At 41.8% G+C, this 13,526-nt stretch overlaps 1 protein-coding gene across 2 annotated transcripts; it reads right to left on the bottom strand.

The window, feature by feature from the left end:
• Window positions 1–1,068: 1,068 nt before the first annotated feature.
• On the bottom strand, window positions 1,069–2,581 carry Bex3 (brain expressed X-linked 3). Of its 2 annotated transcripts, XM_036174847.1 has the most exons (3): window positions 2,419–2,581; window positions 1,990–2,067; window positions 1,069–1,607 (listed from the first exon to the last, which is right to left on the bottom strand). In XM_036174847.1, the coding sequence occupies exon 3, from the start codon at window positions 1,577–1,579 to the stop codon at window positions 1,235–1,237; it is 345 nt and encodes a 114-aa protein (XP_036030740.1). In that variant the 5' UTR covers window positions 1,580–1,607; window positions 1,990–2,067; window positions 2,419–2,581; the 3' UTR covers window positions 1,069–1,234. The 2 variants fall into 2 exon arrangements, with proteins under 2 accessions (XP_036030740.1, XP_036030739.1); XM_036174846.1 differs by lacking the exon at window positions 2,419–2,581 and having other exon boundaries at window positions 1,069–1,561; window positions 1,990–2,052.
• Between the last annotated feature and the right edge of the window lie 10,945 nt (window positions 2,582–13,526).

The raw sequence follows: 13,526 nt of genomic DNA, 5'->3' as shown, positions 1-13,526 counted from the left end.
TACGGTAGAAACACCATAAAGCTGTTAGCCTATTTGTGTTCTGGAGGTTTACAGATTAAGTTCTGGGCCTAACCCTGAAAGGCATCTCTTATCTATTGTGCTACACTTCAGTGCACCCATGCTAGAGATTTTTGAAGGGGGGCACAAAACTAAAACCAGAAAGGGCTATTTTCTTAAGAATCAAGAACCATGGGGATTATACTCACCTGGATAAATAAGTTATAAAGGCATTTTCCGCACTATCATAGTAAGGACACTACAGACTTTATAAATAAATCATATTTAGCTATGTTGAGGACAATAGGCATGTCATCCCTAGGTACAGAAAACAAGAATCAGAGGGGATGCCCAAATCACATACCTGTAATCAGAGACGTGGGATTGCAACATATAAATGACATAGCAGAACCCACCTTGTTCCTGTATAAAACTGGGAGAAGCCAGGCGGTGGTGGTACACGCCTTTAATCCCAGCATTTGGGCAGAGCCAGGTGGATATCTGTGGGTTCGAGGGCAGCCTGGGCTACCAAGTGAGTTCCAGGAAAGGCACAAAGCTACAGAGAGAAACCCTGTCTGGGGGGGGGGGGGACTGGGAGAATGGGCAAGGACTGAGGATTCCCCTCAGTTCACACCAACTACTTAAGGAAGGCTGAAGGCCTGGCCTTATTCATTGCTGACAAGTAGGGAAAAACCTAAACCAGCAGAGTCCCACGCATGATCCAGTCTATTCCACAGCCTTTTCTCCGGGACTAACGACAATTTTAAGAAATTGTATTTATAAGAGGATTTATGCTTTAAGTTTGTTGAGCAAATAATTATATACACCTCCAATAAGTTCATAAAAATCACTGAAAAAGTTTATGAAACTCCAAATAAAAGAAAAATTAATTATATACATGTGCCCCCAATACTGTTGAATTTCAGACTTTTTGTGGTTCATTTTTATGTATTTATACATGCTTTAAGGAGACAATAATAAATATTCAGGTTGCTTTTCAGTTGCTTTATTTACTTTACAGTTTTTCCATGCAAATGGGCAACACTGTACTGTTAACAGAAACTTACACTGAGTAGAAAGGCAATCTCCAATTAGAAACTGGCAACACAATACCCACCTGGCACATGGAAATAACACAAGGCTCACCACAAACAGATCAGTAAAGGCATGTCAGGAAAATGCAAGGAAAAGGAATACATCGGGAATCACAGTATGAATCTCATGAACATGGCTGAAGTCAAGGCATAAGGCAGAATTCATCATGATGATCATGGTGATTAGAGAGCTCCCCCATAAGAATACGCAGACAATTTCTCAACTGCAGCTCCCTAAGTTTCCTCCTGATTTCTCTCATCTCTTCCATGAACATTTCCATATCATCTCCATCTCCACCCAACCCATCATTAATCTGCCTATTGGGTATTGCCCATCGAAAGTTAGGGGCAAGTCGGCGAGCCTGTCCTCTTCGGTGGTGGTTGTTTGCAGCAGGCTGGTGGCCATCACCTCCTCCCAAAGGGCGGTCTTCCTGCCCATTCTGCAGGGGCTGCTCCATTTCTTCGTTTTCCTGGTGGATATTTGCCATGATGAGATTTTGTTTTCTGGTTGTTATTCTTTGAACACAAGTAAGACAGGACAAGGAAAGAAACTGAATTCTTGGTGCACTGACCAGCAATATTCCGAGACTAACAACAAAAGTTTTCATTATTATTTTTTTTGCCGACCTTAGAGTCTCCAGGCAACCTCTAGGGAGCCTCCATTTCGAGCCCCTCCCCCAGCTCTCTTTTTTTTTTCCCTTCCTCCTCCAAAGCCCACCATTTTTTATTTCCCAGGATCCTTTCCCTGAGCTCTGCAGGCACCAAAATGGAGGACTGAGATGGAGAATGGGGTGGGGTAGGGGCTTTCATTGGGGTCCCAGAAAGGGCTTTCCGCATGCTCCTCCAGCCATTCCCCCACCTCATTGCGCCCCTCCCCCCACACTGCTCCTGAACCGACCTGGGCCTATCCCTCGCCTCGTAGTCCTCCTCTCGATTCTCGCTGCGAGACGCGCCGCGCGACTCTCGGCTTGTAGACCTGCAGACAGGGTGGGATGGGAGCGACTCAGCGCGGAGCTCAGTACCGCACCCCCTCCTCCGCCTGCACCCCCACTGCCCATCCTTCCCCGCCCCCCGCAGTCACCAACAGCCCGTCCCCTTCCATGCTCTCCAGGGCTAGGTCTAGCACGGTCCTCTGCCAGCCGGCCCAGCCGGCCCTTCCCCGAGACCCCCGCCATCCCCGCCCGCAAGCAGGGGCGCCCCTTCCCCGGGCGCAGCCACGGTTCTCTTCGCCGTGCAGAAAGCCGCGGGGCCGCCACACCGTCCTGCCGTGCGCTCCGGCGCACCGGGAGGCTGTCGCCCTCCGGGCCGCTGCGTGCGGGCCCCTTACCTGCTCCGCTCGCCCAGGGCCCGATGCCAGCCCGCCCTGCGCAGGGAAGCGCGGAGCCGGAGACCAGACGCAAGTGACGACTGCACCCAAGGCTGCGTCGCTCTGCAGCCCCGGGTCACGTGAGGGCCCCGCGTCACTGCCAAGCTAGCTCCCCTGCTCAGGAGGCCAGGGCGACAGGAGGCCCCGCCTCCACCTCCCCGCTGCGAGCAAGCACCTCAGGCCCCACCCGTCACTCATCCAGATCCGCGCCAATCTGAGTACCCACAAGTGGCCTCACCGCCTGGAGGTTGGACTTCTCCCTTCCCTGTTACCAGGGAGAGTCGGCACCATCCTCTAGCTCTCCCTCCCACTATAGCCAGGTCTTGGCTCTAGCCTTCATTGAGATTCCTCTCCACCTTAGTCAAATGTTTTCCCTGGGACTTCTCCCCACAGTGGAGAGTGGGGTAGATTGAGCATACTTCTCTTTATTTCCTCTTTTAAAAAATCAGCATGCTTTAGAAAATTCAAAATTAAAAGGGTCACTATTTTGGAATGCTGGGGATAGAACCTCTAGCCTCATAATTGCTGGACAAGCAAGCTCTCTTCTGAGCTGTATTCCCAGACCGCTCCACCCCTGCCCCCCCCCACACACTTTTTAAACTTAAAAAAATGCAGACAGTGCTCGTCTATGTTGTTGGAGCTACACTTGAATTTTCGATCTTCCTGCATCAGCCTTCCTTGTAGCTAAGGTTACAGGCCTGCTCTACCAAGCCTGGTGAATTTTCAGCTTTGAAAGAAATGTTTCATTCTGCAGAATGTAAAAAAAAAACTTGTTTATGTTAACCTGTGTGTGTCAGACAGAAAATATATTCTCTAGGTTTTGAATGGCTGTTTTGAAACATACTGTATTAGTCTGTTTCATTTTTTGTTTTAAGAAGGTGGGACTCTTGCTGAATACAGCTAATGCTTTGAAACTGATCTGAAATAGTTCCTTCAGAGAGAAGTCATAATTTGATATGATGTGTGTGTGTGTGTGTGTGTGTGTGTGTGTGTGTGTGTGTGTAGGGTCTCACTATGGAGTCCTGGTTGTCCTGGAACTCACTATACCAAATAGGATGGCCTCAAACTTGGGGTGCTCTTTCCTGCCTCTGCCTCCTCCCTCTGCCTCCCAAGGGCTGGTATTATATGAGATATCTGAGTCCATTGTTCTCAGGAAAAAGAGCCATTTTAATTTCTTGTTTTCCTCTCCAAACCTTTCAAACACTTATAAATATTTAATAAGCTGAAAAAATAGAAAATATCTAGAAGTTACTCCCCAAACCTCCTGCTCTGGTGTGGATATTGCAAAAAAAATATTAGAAATAAGCAAAGGATGAATGAAGCAATGAAATGGATACTGAAAGTCATCCTGAATACAACTGTTTCTTCCACCCTGAAATCACTGGTTTTGTTTTTTGGGTTATTTGCTTGTTTTGAGACAAAGTCTCACTCTGTGGCCCAGACAGGCCTGGAGTTGAAATCAGCTTCTGTTAAAAAATGATCACAGCTAGAAGGTAGATTTTTGAAAACATATTATTGTTATTTACAATTTAATAACTGTTCATTTTGACAGAAAGAAGCTGATTCTAGTTTGGCCCTCAAACTTCTGTACTGTCTCCTACCCTGATAAATGAGGTGGGATACTGGAGAAGTAAAATGTAAACGTTTGGTGTGTTAAGGTTTGGGAGCCATATATCACATATAAAATTAAGAGTTTGGAGATTTTAGGATATAGCTCCAAAATCTCAAATTGCAAAATCATAGCCAGTAATAATTACCTTTTAAAAAAATTCTAGAGGTTTCTGGACTCTGTCTCACAGGTAACAACTCTTCCTTTTTAAAAATAAAAAGTTTAGACAAACTGAGCAATTTGAACAAAGAATGATTCACAAACCAGAAAGCTAGAACAGGTTCAAAGATGCTGTTCTTCAACATGGTCATGCCACATGTTTTGGACAGAAAATGGTCATGTACAAAAAACAGAGCTGAGGCAAAGAGACAGCTTGATTGATTACAGCTTAGTGCTTTTTTTTTTTTTTTTTTTTTTTTTTTTAAAGCAAGCCAGTGAACAGCAGTCCTCCATGGTCTCGCCTTCAGTTTTTACTTTGGCTTAGCTCAGAGTTGGGTTATAACCTGTGAGCCAACTAAACCATTCCCTTTCCAGAGTTGCTTTGAGTCATGATGTTTACCACAGGAACAAAAAACTGAAAAGATGTTATGGTGGTGTGGAAAGGTGTACAAGGGGCCAGGATTGTTTTTCTTCTAAAGTTTCCAGTTCTGAAGAGATAAGAAAAACAAACCCCTGCATGCGGGCAGGGCCAAAGTGGAAGTTGAGGAGATAAAAGTTTGAGATACAGAGTTGCAAAATAGGACAAAAAGAGATACATATTATAGTAATGTCAATATAAAAGTTATGTGTATGATACTCCCGGTCTCCAGAGATGCCAGCAAAACCTGAGTCACTCTGGTGAGAGCCATGCCATTGGAATCTGTAGAAATCTAGCCTGAGTCTCAATGGTGATGAATCACATTGGAGTAGCACTTACATGAGAGGTTAATTACATGAGAGTCGCCCTAGATATTTGGATGAAGAGGTGTATTTTTGTTTTCTGAGTGATAAAGTTTGAACCTAGTGCTGTAAACAAGCTGGGTAAGTACTCTGTCACTGAAGTCCATTCTCCGAACTAAGACTTGTCTTTTTTATCCCTCTTCTGCAAGCTTTTACACCACTAAACCAAACACACAAACACTCAGAAAGAGAGCCGTTAGACAATAGAACACACTGGTCTCACATATCCTATCCCCAGGAGCCACCATTCTAAAGGTCCTGAAGGGGTTAGGAGGACTCGAAATAGAAAGTGTGGTTGACTGCTCAAAACAAAAGGAGCCAATATTCAACTGTCTGACTGAGCCTATTTTACTAACTATGGTCGGTTGAAAGTTGAAGAGCTAGACTAATATATAGTTTAACCCATCCCCACTGGGAAAACAGTGGCAAAAGCATGTTATTGATTCACTGTGTTGTGTTTTGTTTTCATGATTTCACCTGCACTTGGTAAGATCCTTCAATCACATTCTGGAGCTATCAGGCTAATATCCAGTCCAAGGAGGCTTCTTTTTGCTGAAATCTCGGGGGTTTCTTTTGTTTTGTTTTGTTTTTTTTTCTCCACTGCTGGAGATTGAATCCATGTGTGCCTGCTAGGGAAGGGCTCTAACCTTTGAGATATGGCCTGTCTTTCTTTGTTTGCTTGTTTGTTTTTGAGACAATGATTCACTATGTAACTCACACATATTTGGCTGGAGTGCATCCAGTGTTAATTACTCTATTTGCTCCTCATTATGTTCTCCTAGCTCTGAGCACCAGCAGGCTCTGTGGGTATAGGTATCCCTGTTCTTGTTTAGATGTTTCTCTGCAGCTTCCCGGTGCTTCATTGCTGCACTCTTCTTGTGCTTTGCTCTTTTCAGCAACATTGAAACACCTATTACAAACTGAAACTGGGTGTCAAGAATGTAGGATCACCCCTCAGGCTTCCCATAAGGTATGCCCATTATAAGGTTGGTGCCAAGACTTATGGAATAAAGAATGGACCTAATGGAAGTATCTCTGTAAGAATTTGGATCATTTGAAAGATATTTAATTGAAGAATGTTGTCTGAAATAATGGGGGAGGGAGAGAGCTGTTGAGCTTTGTTATCTGAATGCAAAAACAGCAAATATCCAACTTCTATCATCTCTTGGAGAGCAGCAATAGAATATTTTATTTTAAGGACTACAGAAGATGCATACATTGTGACAAGGAAGTCTTACAGTCAATATTTAGAGTAGTTTAGGACTTTACTAGAAGAGATCATCTCCATGTAGTGTCCTAAACTGGCGACCTGTGCTAAAGTGTGTGTGTGTGTGTGTGTGTGTGTGTGTGTGTGTGTGTACATATATGTATTCCTCTGACCCTTCAAGCCTGTGGTAGTAATATTCCTCCTCCCACTTGAACCTTGGGATGAACTCAGTGGCATATCAGAGAACTCATACATAGACTGGGGATGTAGCTCAGTGGCAGAGCACTTGTCAGTATTCATGAAACTCTGGGTTTGCTAAAAAAAAGAAGGAGAAGGAGAAGGAGAAGAAGAAGAAGAAGAAGAAGAAGAAGAAGAAGAAGAAGAAGAAGAAGAAGAAGAAAATTCATGCATAAATATCTATGAAGTTACTTTCTCTTCACTACCCAAGCTTAGCTATTTCCCATATAAGTTCTGTTGCTAATAATTAAGGGAACAAAGAACACCAGTTCTGCCTTAAAGGATATAGAAAATTATGAGACAAGTATTTGAGCCACAGGCACTATGATTTGAATTATATGCCATCCAACAATATGTAAAAGTCCCCATTTTCATTACCTGTGAATGTGACTGTTTGGGGGAAAAAACTTTTACGTGCAATCAAGTTGAGATGGTGCCATCTACAAAGATTTTAATCCAGTCTTTGTTCAGCAGATGAAAACGCAGAGTAAGGACAGAGGTAAAGATTTGAGTGAGGCAGTTTCAAGCCAAAGAATGACAAGGATTGACAGCTACAAGCAGAAATTAGGAAAATGCAAAGAAAGATCCACCTGTATTTGAATTCTCTGACGAAGTATAATTCTGCCTCTTTGATTTTGCATTTTCAATATCCAGAACTCTGATAGCACACACATTTCTACTGTTTTAAGCCTCTTTTAGTGCTTTGGTATAAAAGCTCCATGAAACCAATAATATGAATGTAAAAGAAAGATATCATCAATTAGATTTAAAGGAAAGATGCACTTACCAAATAAACACGAGCAATGAATGGGTGAGGGGATGCAATGCCTGTAATACTAGCACTTGGAAGGCAGAGGCAGGAGAATTGCTCCAAGTTTGAGGCCATTCTAGTCTACATAACAAGTTGTGACCCATTCAGGTCTCAAAATAGGATACTATCTCAATTCAAAAGAAAACAGACACTGAGAGACTACTTTTTGGAAGACAATAAGTTTTTTTTTTTTTTTAAGAAATACGATTATACAATAATCTTTTTATCATCTTAAACAAATAAGAGCTGAGGATCTATCATATGCCAGTCATGCTCTTTAGCAACGGAGGGCAGAAAGCACAGACAGGCTGCATACTCAAAGAACTTCTGTTGTGATGGTACAAACAGAAAACAAACGGTAAGCAGATGATGGGAGAATTTCAGATCATTATAAGGAAAGAGAACAGAGTTGAAATAAAGGGTGACTGGGAGAAAGCAGCTAAGAGTACATTGGCCATTCTGATAAATACTGGATACTGCACTTTTTTTTTTAATGAATCTTGAGGTACTGATTAAGGTAGAGAACAAAGCCCCCAGATGTTAACTTTTTTTTTGCTTGCCACAGTCCAAAATTGTGCAAGGTAAATGATAGTTATCTGAAGCCATGCCTGTGGGGCCCTTACCTTGGGCAGCAGCATCTTTAAGGGCAGGCATAACTGGAGCTGAAGAATCATTCTCCAGCCATAATACAGGACATGTCTCTTATAGTGCTTTCCCTCTTTGTAGAGTGGTGAGGCCCTGTTATTTTAAAACTCCACCGAGGGCAGTTCTTTCCCAGTGCCTTGGTTTCCTATAGACTGTATGCAACATTTCCCTTTAAAATTCTCTCATTAGCGCCAGGCAGTGGTGGCGCACGCCTTTAATCCCAGCACTCAGGAGGCAGAGGCAGGCGGATCTCTGTGAGTTCCAGGCCAGCCTGGGCTACCAAGTGAGTTCCAGGACAGGCGCAAAGCTACACAGAGAAACCCTGTCTCAGAAAAAAAAAATATCCTCTCATTAGCCTGGGTCCTCTTGGGACAGTTGTCATCTGTCTGAGCAATTATATCTTTCCCCAGGACTAAAGCTATTATAGTAGCCAGGTGTGTTCCAGGTGTGTCCCATTACCTGTATCTTTTTCCCTTGGGCCTTTTGGTTGTCTCTGTGTTTCTCTGTGGTGTTAAGAAGAGCAAAAGTCAAATTTAAAAGGCAACCTGGAGTGTTTGCCTGCTTCCCTACTTTCCTCCTAGTGTCTGGAAGTTATGGACTGATGAAATGTGCAAGTAGCAATATCTCACCTTGAGATTCTTTAATTATAGTAAATTTAACCACATGCATACCATCTTTAAGTTTTTAAAGTTTCACATATCACAAACTCCTCATAATTTTCCCAGAGCTCCTACAACATGTTTAAGCTTTTTAGTTTAAGCTTTAAAAAAGAACATGTGGAGGTCAGAGGAAAACTTGCAAAAGTCACTGCTCTCCCTTCGAAGTGTGAGTCCAGAATAAGCGCAGGTCTTTCTGCATGGCAATGGGCACCATTATCAGATGAGCTATCTTCCTGGTCTTTATTCTCAATTTTAAAAAAGAAATATTTTATTTTGTGACAAAACTATCTAAAACCTATTCTTGTCTAGAAGCATTTGCTTTTTTCTCTTTAATCTCCCTTTACCCAAAATGTCTTACACCTAAAACTTTCTGTATTTCTTTGTTTATTTGATGACTCTTTTCTTTACAAAATTTACAAAAATTTAGAAAATTTAGAAAACATCTTTCTTGATAAAACAAACTTATATTTTAGTGACTCCTAGGAAGCTGTATATGAAATGCAGCAAAATAACATTAACAGTCCTGAAAACATTTTGAACAACAAATTAAAATTAACATTTGTTTGAGATTTAAGTCCTATTGTAATAGGTACTTAGAAACTGATCTTTTAAAAATATGTTGTTGTTGTGATGATGATGATGATGATGATGATGAGTACAGGCCTTTTTCCCTGAATGTATGTCTATGTACCACATGAATGCCTGTTTCCTGAGGAGGCAAGAAGAGGGCATTGGATTGCCAAGAACTGTAATTTCAGATGGTTGTGAATCACCATGTGGGTGCAGGGACTTAAACCTGGGTGCCCTGGGAGAGTGCCAATGCTCTTAACCAGTGAGCTATCTCTCCAACCTCTGGATTTTTTTTTAAAGCATTCATGTCTCATTTGAGCTTATAAGGCAACCAAAATAAAAAAGAAAGCATTTCTGCCTTCCTTTTTTTCTGTCTTCCTTTGCATTGCATCCTTACTTTCATAGGTAAGCATATTAATTGCACAAGGAGAACTGAAAGCACAGAGAAAACCGTATTTCCAGTCCTTGGAACACCAAGCCCAGCACTCCAGATAAGTGCAGGGTTGCACTGGGAAGCAGGAATCATCATCTGTTGAAAAATAATCCATCCAGCTAAGCAACAGGGACTTCTTGGAACATCTAGAATCAGAATTAAGACAGTTATCAACCAGATAACATCCTAACCAGAACTGTCTAATTATGTATACCTCTTGCTTTTGTTTTAAAATTTTAATTTAAGACTCATGTTAATACCACCAACACTGGACCTGGGGCCACACTGATTGCATATTCTCTCTGTCCCTGGCAATTACTCTTCTCTTTAACTGGTATATCGGGACAAGTGATGGAGCATAAACTCACGTGAACAATATATACATAGTCATGCATAATGGCAGTTTTCAAAGACTAATGTTTTTTAGCTTTCATTTAGAGAGATCACTAGCCAGTTTTAAGTTAAATCATTGATATAAGTGTTTATTTGATAGCACTGAACAATTCTTAATCCCAACCTGTGGTATGACTTTTCTTAAAAACATGATAGAGAATTTACATCTTACAGCCTTTAACTTGATCACTACTAAGACTCAGTAGATACGCAGTAAAATCACAAAAGTCAAAACATGAACCTAGGCATTCAGATTTCAAGCAATATCTTTTCTATTTTAAGAACTAAATATCAGAAAGGAAGTGACTGTACAGACAGAAATGCCTTTCTCTGTGTCATTGGAAGCCAAAGCTTCCTACTTTCTCATTTATAGTGAAGCCAAACTCTATTTTTTGGTGCTTGTTTGTATATCTGAAAGAAAGAGATAACAGATGTAAAGGTTTCTGGATGAGGAATAATCCACCCATCCAGTGCAAATCTGGGATATATCCCTACCTGGATCAGACAACACCAAACTGACAGGCTTTGGCTCAAAATTTGGTCCTCGCTTGTTCTCTAGTGGCTACTTTTCATTCTAAGCCTCCTTAGAGGGATTTCTTTCACAGCTTAGAAACCACTGTTCCATCCAGTGCAAAGTTTAAAGAAATAGACGTGTACAGCAGCTAGGATTTCAACCTCTCATAAAATGAAGACATATGGAGCCTAAATTCACCTATTTGGGCCTTGAGCTGTTTGCACAGTATTGAGGGGAAAGCTGGTTAGACTTCTTCCTAATTTAAACTGAGGACTGGTAAGACTGCATTCAGGAGTCAAAGTTCCCTTTGCCTAAGGCAGTCTTCTTCACAGAGTACCTAATATAGGAAAAACAGCAAGCACCTTAAGGAGACAGCTGAAGGAAAGAAAACAGAGTGCCTTTAGAATTTTGAGGTCAGCAAATTATAGAAGTGGCCGTTTCTAATATGTTTTGCACCTGGCATATGAGACTTTGAGGAGTAGTTTTTCCATGTGCTTTATTCAGGCTTGTCTTGAATATTCACAGGAGTCAAGACTCTGGGTGATCTGCTCTCATGACTGTCTTCTGGACAGAACCAATAAAGTTCCTTTTAACCAGGCGTGGGTATAGATGTGCCTAAAGGATTTCTAAATTTGAAGCCAATAGAACTGGGGATTTTTGGCCAGAAAAATAACAGCAAAGAAACAAAAATAAAGTAAGATGCAAGCCATGCTTAGCTGATGGGCAGATGGGCGAAGTGACAGTCAGGGAGATTCATGAACAATGTTCCAGATGGATCATGGACTCAGGCCCCATGATATCAGCAGTGAAAGGAAGGAGACACGATTCCACACTGCCACCCCCTTAAGTCGAAGAAGTTTTTTCTGATCGTTTAGGGACTTCAACTCAGGTTAAACCATAACTCAAGTCTTCAATGCAAGAAAGTGTGAGTGTGCGTCCCAAGGAAAAGCAGAGGAAAATAAAACATACCCGTGTGTACCTATTGGCTCCTCAAGGAGAACCATAATGAATTGTCTTAACAATAGTCATATATACCATTTTGGTGGCTCTCAAGTTACAGTTCAAAAAGTTAGTGAAAAATACTTTTCTCTTTTCTTTCTTTTTTGGTAAGTAAAATTATAAAATGGTCCAGGAGGTACCTTTTCTATTTTTGGCTTTTGTTTTTGTTGTTGTTGTTTCTCAAGACAGAATTTCTCTGTAACAGCTCTAGCTGTCCTGGAACTGGCTTTGTAGACCAGGCTGGCCTCAAAGAGATCTTCCCTGGCCTCCCAAGTGCTGAGATTAAAGGTGTGCACTACCACACCTGGCCAGGAGGTGCCTTTGAGACAAGGTTTCTCTCTGTAGTTTTGGTGCCTGTCCTGGAGCTCACTCTGTAGCCCAGGCTGGCCTCGAACTCACAGAGATCCACCTGCCTCTGCCTCCCGAGTGCTGGGATTAAAGGCATGAGCTACCACTGCCTTGCATTTTTAATGGAATTTTAACTAATAAAATAATACCAGGAAGGGAGGGAGCTGCAGAGATAGCTTAGCAGTTAAGAGCACTGGCTGCTCTTTCAGAGGACCAGGGTTCAATTCCCAGCACCCACATGGCAGCTCACAACTGTCTCTAACTCCAGTTCCAGGGGACCTGACACCCTCACACAGACATACAGACAGGCATATAAAATAAAAAATAAATAATACCAGGAGGGGGGCACCAAAGACATGGATAAAGGTACTTATTTACAAGGCTGATGGCCTAAGTTGGATCCCTGGAGCCTACATGGTGGGTGGTCAGTGAGAATCAACTCTGACCTCCACATGTGCTCCTCCATTGCATGTACACACACACACACACACACCTCAAAACAAACAAACAAAGTACAAACAGGCTAGAGAGATGGCTCAGCTACTAAGAGTAAGGTTTGCAGAGGGCCAAAGGTCTGAACGCCCATGTCTGGCCTATTCCTGGGGAAGCTGATGCCCTCTTCTGGCCTCAGAGGGCACTGCACTCATGTGCACATAATTAAACTATACACATAAATGAAAATATAATCTTAAAAAATTGTATACACAAACACATCAGGACTAACTAAGATTTAACATGAAATTTCTGGTGAGAATCCTAGAAAATTGCAGGTTTTATATCTGGGAACAGAAGAAGGCCATAAACAGTTGTAAATTGTGCTGGAATTCTTGCTTAACTGCTGGCAAAAAAGCTTCAATAGGATGACAGACTTTTCTCCCTTTTTCTGTCCCCCAAATTTTCCTTGCATTTCTATCCTGCTTCAGATCTTTTGAAACTGCACATACACAATATAGGTTACACATGCACACAATGCATATTTTGTCACATAACAACCTCAGGCATTATTAATATTTCCCTGAATGTGAATCATTTACAATGAGCTCATGCAGAAAAATTCACATTTAAAAACTTACTTTGTAAAAAAAAATGTCAACTACCCTATTTATTTCCATTTGTGGAGATCAAATGACAACTTGAAGGAACTGGTTCTTTTCTTAAATGAGTTTACCTGCTGAGCCATCTCACTGGCCCAATAAATTCACAATTTTTTAAACAAACTTTTCTATGTTGGAAGGACTGTTTGACAGTTCTGGTGCTTGGTGAGGCCCTAGCATCCAGTGGACCCTATTACTTCGAGTTTTATAACTAGCAAGGTGAGTTTTATAACTAGCAAGGTGAGAGGTACCATATATGTGAGTGAAGGCTAATAAGCAAGAATGTGTTTGATTTGGAGAACACATGTCCCATTAAAATGAGATGTTTTCTGCACACCTTGGGTCAACTGTCCTTAGGAAATTCAGGCCCAAGATTGTAAAATATCCATCTGGAGATATCAGAAATATCAAAGTTCATGTGAAATTCATAAGTTATGAATTTATATAGCTATGCATTCATTTTCTTATCTTTTCATATACTTTTTTTCTTTTGGTTTTTCGAGAAGGTTTCTCTGTGTAGCTTTGCACCTTTCCTGGATCTTGCTCTGTATCCCAGGCTGGCCTTGAACTCAGAGATCCGCCTGGCTCTGCCTCCTGAGTGCTGGGATTAA

This window comes from Onychomys torridus, chromosome X (assembly GCF_903995425.1).
Source record: "Onychomys torridus chromosome X, mOncTor1.1, whole genome shotgun sequence".
Taxonomy (NCBI): domain Eukaryota; kingdom Metazoa; phylum Chordata; class Mammalia; order Rodentia; family Cricetidae; genus Onychomys; species Onychomys torridus.
The sequence above is the reverse complement of the archived record's forward strand: the minus strand, read 5'-3'. Positions and strand labels throughout refer to the sequence as shown.

Bases quoted from the DNA above. Each gene is read 5' to 3' on its own strand.
- Bex3 (XM_036174847.1), bottom strand. From the start codon at position 1,579: ATGGCAAATATCCACCAGGAAAACGAAGAAATGGAGCAGCCCCTGCAG.